The sequence below is a fragment of the Camelus ferus genome, chromosome 9, assembly GCF_009834535.1.
Source record: "Camelus ferus isolate YT-003-E chromosome 9, BCGSAC_Cfer_1.0, whole genome shotgun sequence".
In the NCBI taxonomy this organism is placed as follows: Eukaryota; Metazoa; Chordata; class Mammalia; order Artiodactyla; family Camelidae; genus Camelus; species Camelus ferus.
The window spans coordinates 7,220,791-7,229,420 of record NC_045704.1 but is presented as its reverse complement, the minus strand read 5'-3'; the positions used below and the strand labels follow the sequence as shown (position 1 = coordinate 7,229,420).

The 8,630-nt window shown below is 45.9% G+C and overlaps 1 protein-coding gene across 1 annotated transcript; it reads left to right on the top strand.

Annotated features, from left to right (window-relative positions):
• Window positions 1–2,831: 2,831 nt before the first annotated feature.
• On the top strand, window positions 2,832–8,338 carry LOC116665961 (zinc finger protein 850-like). Its single transcript, XM_032487426.1, has 2 exons — window positions 2,832–3,848; window positions 4,122–8,338. The coding sequence occupies exon 2, from the start codon at window positions 4,241–4,243 to the stop codon at window positions 6,968–6,970; it is 2,730 nt and encodes a 909-aa protein (XP_032343317.1). The 5' UTR covers window positions 2,832–3,848; window positions 4,122–4,240; the 3' UTR covers window positions 6,971–8,338.
• Window positions 8,339–8,630: the final 292 nt, after the last annotated feature.

Below are 8,630 nucleotides of genomic sequence, written 5' to 3'. Positions count from 1 at the left end.
TGTAATATGATTCGAGGGTAGGACTGAGATGCTTTTCACTCTGATCTTCTCAGGATTGCATTGGCTGTTCAGGCTCTTTTGTGGTTGTCTGCACAGGTAGTTTTTCTCTATTTCTGGGAAAAATAGTGTTGGAATTTCAGTAGGAGTTGCATACAAACTAGAGGACTTTGGGTATTACGGCCATTTTCACAATATTAACTCTTCCAATCCCTGGACACTGGGCATTTTCCCATTTATTTCCACCTTTAATGTCCTTTATCAGTGACTAAACACTTTTTCACATACACATTTTTCTGCTCCTTGGTTAATTTCCTTCCTAAGTATGTATTGGTGTTGATGCTGTTAACTGCAGTTGTTTCTTCCTTTCGAAACTGTCACTCTTTTTTTTGTTTGTTTTTCAGATAGTCTATTGTTACTGGGCTGCAGTTCAAGTGATTTTTGTATGTTAATTTTGTATCCTCCAACTTTCTGATTTTGTTTATGCACTCTTACCAGTTCTGTGGGAGAGTCCTTAAGTGTCATCTGTAGAGAAGACTTTGCTTCTTCCTTTCAGATTTAGAGGCCACTTACTTCTTTTTGTTGCCCAATTGGTCTGGGTAGACTCCTGTAGTTGAACAGAAGTGATGAGAGAGTCCATCCTTGTGTCATTCCAGATTGGAGAGGGAAAACTTTTAGCTTTTACTATAAATATGGACTAGGCTGTGACCTGTCATATATGGCGTGTGTCATGGTGAAGTACGCTTCTCCTGTAGTTAGTTTGTTGAGAGTTTTTACTATAAAAGTGTGCCGAAGTTTTTGGAATGCTTTTTCTGCATCAATTGCAAAGATCATATGCTTTTTATTCTCCATTCTGCTCAAGAGCTGTATCGCATGTATCGCATTGATCTGTGTACCTTGAGGCATCCTTACATCGCAGGGGTGACTCCAGTTGTTCCGGGTGTATGTTTTCTTGCGCTGCTGAATTTGGGTCTGTGGTATTTTACTGAATATTTCTGCTTATGTGTTGATCATGAATGTTGGGTTGCAGCTTTTTTGTAGTGTCCTTGTGTAGGTTTGGTAGCAGGGTAATGCTGAGCTCATAAAATGAGTTTGGAAGAGGTTCATCCTCTTCAATGTTTGGAAATTTGTGGAGGATGGGGCTAATTCTTCTGAAATATTTGATGGACTTGACCAGCGAATTTGTCTGGTCCTGGGCTGTTGGTTGTTGGCAGATGTTTGATAATTGATTCCATCTCCTTACTGGTTAGGTCTGTTTGTTTTTTCAGTTTCACAATTCAGTCTCGGTTAAATGGTTTGTAGGATTGTATCCATTTCTTCTGGGTTATGCAATTTGTTGGTATTTAACTCATCATAGTAGTCTTTTATACTCCTTTGTGTTTCTGTGTTAATAGTTGTAATGTCTCTTTGATTTCTGATTTTATCTGAGTGTTTTTTCTTTGTGGACGTAAAGATTTGTCAATTTTGTTTAACTTTTCAAAAGTGAACTCCTTGTCTTTTGTCTTGTAGTCTCTTTCATTTATTTCTGCCCTGAGAATTCTTACTGCCTTTCTTCTGGTAATTTTGGGTTTAGTTTGTTCTTTCAACAGTTCCTTGAGATATAAAGGTGTTTATTTTCTCTTTTTTTGGGGGGGGGGTCGTGGTAATTAGATTGCTTGATTCATTGATCAATTGATTGATTGATAGTGGAAATACTGGGGCTTGAACCAACCAGGACATGGTGCATGTTAAGCCCATGCTGTACCCACTGGGATACACCATCCCCACCTCCCCACTGCATTTCTTCTTATGTTGATGTATCTTAGCGGCCTGTTGTATCCCATTAAGAATCCCATCAGTGATTCATTTCCCACCTGTTCCTATCTGAGTGCCCTGTTAGGGATCGGGTACGCCAGAAACTCAGGAGCACTGGTTGAAATTATGGGGTGATTCCTGCATCCTGCTGTTCCTCGCAGCCAGTATTCGTGAGGTGAGTGAGTGCAGGCACCTGCAGGTGAGCGCTTAGGTGAGCATAGTGCTCACTCTGCTCTGCATGGTGTACCCAGTGCACACTGAGTCAGTCCGTTTAGTTCTGTATTATTTCTATCTGTGTGTTGAACAAGTTGTGTGTGTGTGTATTGTTTACCTTATTTTGTTGAATTGTCTCTCTGGGTTATGTTGTTGCTCGCTGAACTTTGTTCAAACATTTACGTTGAATTCTTTGATACTTGGTAGATCTCCATTTCCTTGGGTGTGATTTCAGCTAAATTATGGTATTCTGTATTGGTTTCACGTTTCCTTGATTTTGGGCGGTGGTGGTTTTCTGTAGCCTTGCGCCAATGTGTGCTGATTTGTTGGTGCAGCCTGTTTCCTGCAGACTGGGTGTTACCGTGTTGGTGGGGAAAGACCCCACCTGTGGTGGGTGCAGCGGTGCCAGCTTGATCGTCTGTGGCCACTGTGACTCTGGGGAAGAGCCAGGTGTGTTGGTGTCAGTGCAGCAGCTTCACCTGAAGTCACCCCCGGTGAAGGTATCAGGAGTTCTCAGTCAGCGAGGCTGAGCGTGTCCACAGCGGTGGGGAAGGCTGCTGGGGAACTCGCGAACTCTTTCTCCCATGGACGGAGGAGCTTCTGGCCAAAGGGATCCATCCATGTTGGTGCCCAGTTGGCTCTTGGGCTCCCTGTTGGTTGTGCTGGCCCTGGTGTCTGACAGGCGGGCACCTGTGGGGTGACAGCAGTTCTGGGGTGTGGGTCGTTGCCTAGTCTTGAGCAGCCTTGCCTTTGGATTGTGAGATGTGGCCACGCAGGGAGCAGCCCCGGGGTCTGTGTGTGGCCGCACACCTGATCACAGTGGCTAGGGGGCGGTAGAGCTGGCGACTCTGTAGCGAAGTGGTCTTCTGGCCCTGAGACACAGTAGTACGAGATGTAGCGGTGGCTACAGAGTGGCGGCAGGTTCTGGAATGCCAGCAGCCACAGAGTAGGTGCAGCACTTTGGCTCCAGGACGTGCACAGGGTTGGAAGGGGGTGGCAGCCCTGATCCTAGATTGTCACAACGGCAGCTCTCACCGAGGTGTGGCCCTGTAGCTTCGGACACTCCAGGGCATGTGCTGTTGCCGTGGCTGTTGGGTAGCTGGCTGGCGCAAGCTCCAGTGTCCTCTGTGGAGCAGGCAGCTGGCGTCTCCTGCAGAGCAGGCCACCAGGGCTGCAATGGCTCCCCCTTGTGGCTGACATAGTAAGCCCAGTGACAGCCCAGCCCTTATTTCCTAGTGTTCTCCAGATGTCTGTGCTAACACAGTGTCTCCAGCCATCCTTTCTGTGTGCTGGTTCCTTTCTTTATGCTCCAGTGTGTTGTAGTCAGCTCTTAATTTGACTCTTGAGCCTTGTAAGGCTAAGCGATTTCCTTCCTGGGCAGCCGTGGAATTGTTTTTGTCACTGGTGAAGGATGGTGTCTCCTTTTCTGCTATTTGGTGAGGTCACTCACCTTGTGCCCTTCTCGGGGCTGCTGTGTGCTGCGTTGCTGTGGGACAGCAGTGGCCATTCGCTTGTCCCGTTTTTCCTTCACTGCTTGTGTCCTGCATGTCCCAGGTGGTTGCAGATAGGACTTAGAGAGAAGGGTCCTCTGTGCATCGTGGTATGAACATGACTGCAGCCATGGGTAGGTGGGCTCGGAGGGGCCTGATCCTGGTAAACGGCAGCTGGGGACAGTGTAGCATCAGGGCTGTGTTATGAATACAGCTGGCCTGTGTCTTTGTTCATACAGGGTTTTGGTGCCATTGCATGTGTTGTGATTGTGCTTTCATGGCCTTGATCCCACCCTTCTGCTGAGGTTCAGATCAGCAGTGGAAAAGGCCCCACAGGAAGCTGTGGTCGGAGAAGTGAGTACTAGACTCTGCGCATCCTTGTGTCACAGCCTGTTTCTGTGTCCTTCCCCGGGTAAGGTCTCCACCATTGTCAGACTCTAGGGGCCCAGTAATGCACAGCAGCTGCTGCTCAAACTCAATTCCAGTTCCCTAGTCTTGAAAAGCATCCCATCTGCGTGAAAACCCTCATTCTTACGTGAGACTGTCACACATTTGTGGTGAGCTCGGCCCCCCTCCCCCACACCCATGAAGTCTACGTGTCCTTCACGATTGTCACTTTGCATTCAGGTTGCTGCTGTGGAGCTGGGGGTGATGAGACATCCTGTGAAGAGACTGTTCCCGAAGCGGTGACCCAGGCTGGGTCTCCTGAGGCCGCTTCGTCTTCCCAGAAGACCCACCCCTGTGAGATGTGTGGTCCTGTTTTGAGAGACATTTTCCAGGTGGCTGAGCAGCAAGGAACAGGACACAGCCAGAAACTGTTGAGGTGTGGGGCGTGTGCAACACAATTCTATATACCTTTGGAAAGCAGTGTGCAAGGGGCTTCGTTTCTCAAGAGCCACAGATTGCACGTGTCACATGATCCTTTTACTTCCGGGAAAATCGTGGCCAATGCCAGACCTCTGCAGCAACAGGCCACACCTACTGTGGAGAAGCCAAATACAGCCACAGCTTTACAAAGCAGAAGTCGTCCCATTTCAGGAGAATGCGACAAAGCCCTCGGCCCTGAACACACACTTGTTCAGGACCAGGGTGTCGACACTGAAAGACCACGCTTTGTGTGCAGTGAGTGTGGCAAAACATTTAGGTACAAAGTCTCATTTGTTATGCACCATAGAATCCACTCTGGAGAAACGCTTCATGTGTTTAACCAATGTGGCAAAACGTTTAGGCAAAACTCAACCTTCAGTCAACATGGAAAAATGTGTACTGGTTCAAGACAGGACAAGTGCAGCAAATGTGGGAAATCCCTGAGCCACAAGTCTGACTTCATTTATCCCCAGAAATTGCACAATGGTGCAAGCAGCTCCGTGTGCAGTGACTGTGCAGGGTCTTTTTCCGATAGGTCTGAGTTGATTCCACGTGAGAGAGTTTTCTCTGGAGAAGGGTTTTATAAGTGTAATGACTGTGTGAAATCTTTTAGCTGTAGGTCTGCCCTCATTTATCATCAGAGATCTCACACAGGAGAAAAGCCGTATGAGTGCAGTGACTGTGGGAAAGCCTTTACCACTAACTCCTTCCTCCGTCGTCATCAGAGAGTTCATTCTGGAGAACGGCCTCATGAGTGTAGTGACTGTGGGAAATGTTTCAACTTGAAGTCTTCCTTCATTTATCATCAGAGATCTCACACAGGAGAACAGCCTTATAAGTGCAGTCATTGCGGGAAATCTTACACCACTCGTTTTAACCTCCGTTGTCATCTACGAGTTCACTCTGGAGAAAGGCTTTCTGAGTGCAGGTACTGTGGGAAATCTTTTACATCTAAGGCTGCCCTCACACGTCATCAGAGATCTCACACAGGAGAAAAGCCGTATAAGTGCAGTGAATGTGGGAAGTCTTTTACTTTTAGTTCCAACCTCCGTTACCATCAGAGAAGTCATTCTGGAGAAAAGCCTTATGAGTGCGTTGACTGTTGGAAATCTTTTTCGTCTAGGTCCTCTTTCACATATCATCGGAAATCTCACACTGGAGAAAGGCCTTATGAGTGCAGTGACTGTGGGAAAGCCTTTAAGACTAACTACTTCCTCCGTTGTCATCAGAGAGTTCATTCTGGAGAACGGCCTTATGAGTGCAGTGACTGTGGGAAATCTTTTTTCTCTAGGTCTGCCTTAAGATACCATCAGAAATCTCACAGAGGAGGAAAGCCTTATGAGTGCAGTGACTGTGGGAAATCTTATACCACTAGTTTTAGCCTCCTTAGTCATCTAAGAGTTCACTCTGGAGAAAGGCCTTCTGAGTGCAGTGAATGTGGGAAGCCTTTTCTCTTTAAATCCAGATTTTGTTCCCGTCAGGAAGTTCATTCTGGAAAGAGATCTTATAAAAGGTGCAGTGAGTGTGGGAAATGTTTTACCAGTAACAACGCCCTACGTTACCATCTGAGAATTCATTCTGGGGAAAGGCCTTATGAGTGCAGTGTCTGTGGGAAATGTTTTAGGTCTAAGTCTTCTGTCACATATCATCAGAGATCTCACACAGGAGAAAAGCCTTATAAGTGCAGTGAATGTGAGAAATCTTTTACCAATAGATACAACCTCCGTTCCCATCAGAAAGTTCACACTGGGAAAAATCCTTATGAGTGCAGTGACTGTGGGAAATCTTTTATGTCTAAGTCTTCTGTCACATATCATCAGAGATCTCACACAGGAGAAAGACCTTATAAGTGCAGTGACTGTGGGAAGTCTTTTACTAATAAATCCAATCTGTGTTATCATCAGAGAGTTCACACAGGAGAAAGGCCATATAAGTGTAGTGAATGTGGGAAATCTTTTATCTCTAGTGATGCTCTGCGTATTCATTATAGACTTCATTCTGGAGAAAGGCCTTATAGATGTAGTGAATGTGGGAAATCCTTTATCCGTAGAAATGGTCTCAGAATACACCAGAGTGTTCACACAGGACAAAGACCTTATGTGTGTAGTGAGTGTGGGAAATCCTTCCATAATAAGTGTAGGCTTAGTGAACACCACAATGTTCACACAGGAACTAAACCTTATAAGTGCAGTGAATGTGGAAAATCTTTTGCCTTTAGTCACAGCTTCCAGTATCATCAGAGAGCTCATGCTGGAGAAAGGCCTTACAAATGCATTGAATGTGGGAAATCTTTTGTCACCAATTACCTCCTCCGTGTTCATCAGAGAACACACACTGGAGAAAGACCTTATAAGTGCGGTGAATGTGGGAAATCCTTTACTTCTAGCTCCAACCTCCGTTATCACCAGAGTGCTCACACTGGAGAAAGGCCGTTCAAATGCACTGAATGTGGGAAATCTTTTCCCTTAAATTACCTCCTACGTGGTCATCAGAAAGCTCACACTGGAGAAGGACCTAAGTGCAGTGAATGTGGGAAATCCTTTACCGCTGTCTCCAGCCTCCGTTATCACCAGAGGGCTCACAGCAGAAAGGCCTTTCAGATGCACTGACTGGGAAATCTTTTACCGGTAGTTCCACCCTCAGTTATCGTCAAAGAAGTCACACAGGAGAAAGGCCTTAAGAGTGCACTGAATGTGGGAAATGTCTTAACGGGCAAATCTTTCTCAATGTTGGGGACTTCTCAGTAGAGAAAGCCGTGAATGTACAGGGAATGTGCATTTTCCTTGTTCAGTGTAAGGACACTGGGGAAACTGGGGGGCCATAGGGCTGGGTTGACTCTCACTCCAGGTGCTTCTGAGAGTGGCATGAGTTTTTTCCTTTTGTCAAATTAGAGATTACGGGGTGTTCAGAGACTTTTGATGGACCTGTGCTCCCCCAGTCTACAAGGAACCTGATACTTTCTGATGTGCACAATTCTTAGAGGTAATGGTGCTAGTTGTAAGACCCCTGGGTCCAGTGGAAACCATAATCAGTGCAGAAATGGTCGAAGAGGGAGTGGAGGAGGCTGCAGCCAACTAGATGGAATGTGCCTCTTCTAAGAACGCACCCAGATGTTCCTGTGACATTAAGCATGCAGGATCGGTTTGTACACAAATGTTGGGACCTCCAGGTGTGTTTATCATGCGTAGCTGGAGTCACTGTCATGCAATATATGTGGAAGGTTTTGTTTTGGGTTCTGTGGGGGCTAGTGAATCTGACCTCAAGGCCCTCACTGCAGAGGCAAGACAAAAAGGAGAAGGAGGCTGTGGCTGTTGTGACCCAGGCCGCCTTTGTGTTGCCTCCAGTAGAACTGTACTTCATTGCTCCCTGGATTTGCTGCGACTGAGCTCCGAGTGACCCCCAGCGGGCAGTCGGAGAGAGTTGGTGGATTCAATACAGGGTTGCCAAACCTGTTTTCCAAAGAGTGGGATATACCAATTTTTCATCTTTAGCCAATTTTTAAAGCTTTATCAAGGTATAATGTACATGTACTAAGCTGCATATATTTGAAATATACAAGTTAATAAGTTTTCACCTAGGAATGAGCCTCTGAAACCACCACAGTCCTGATCATGCCCATGTTTGTTGCGGTACGTTTAGCTCATGTCCTATTCTAATGTCCCCTTGCCCTTCTCACTTCTCCATTTATCATTTGGTTTCCTTTCCCTTACAGTAAATACCTCTGCATTTTCGTGAATTTATCTGATTGGAATCATAAAGTGTTTACTCTTTTTTTCTTCCTATTTCCGTTGTTGCCTAGTTACTTGAGATTCATCAGCGATGTATATGAGTGACTTAGCTATTTTCTGTTGAGTAGTATTCCTTGAGTGTATCACTGGGCGTTTATCCATTCATCTTTTTCCTGGGTGTTTTCTGGGTGTTATTTTGCTGGGTTCTCACTATGGAAAATAAAGCTGCTACAAACATTTGTGTCAGTTCTTTATATGGATGTATGATTCCTTTATCTTTCATTGATAACTCAGTGCAATGTGTGAGTCATGGGGCAGGTGAATGTTTAACTCTTTTTGAGAATAAGAAACTGATCGAAAAGAACTATTCCCTTTTGCGTTCCCATCAGCACTGTGGGAGAGTTCCAGTTCCTCAAAGTCCATGAGAAGCGGTTTTTTTTTTTTAAGTGGAGATACTGGGAATTGGACCTCATGTATGCTGAGCATGTGTTCTGCCGGTGAGCTACACCCCAGCTCCCTGTGGCAATCCGGAATGTCAGCC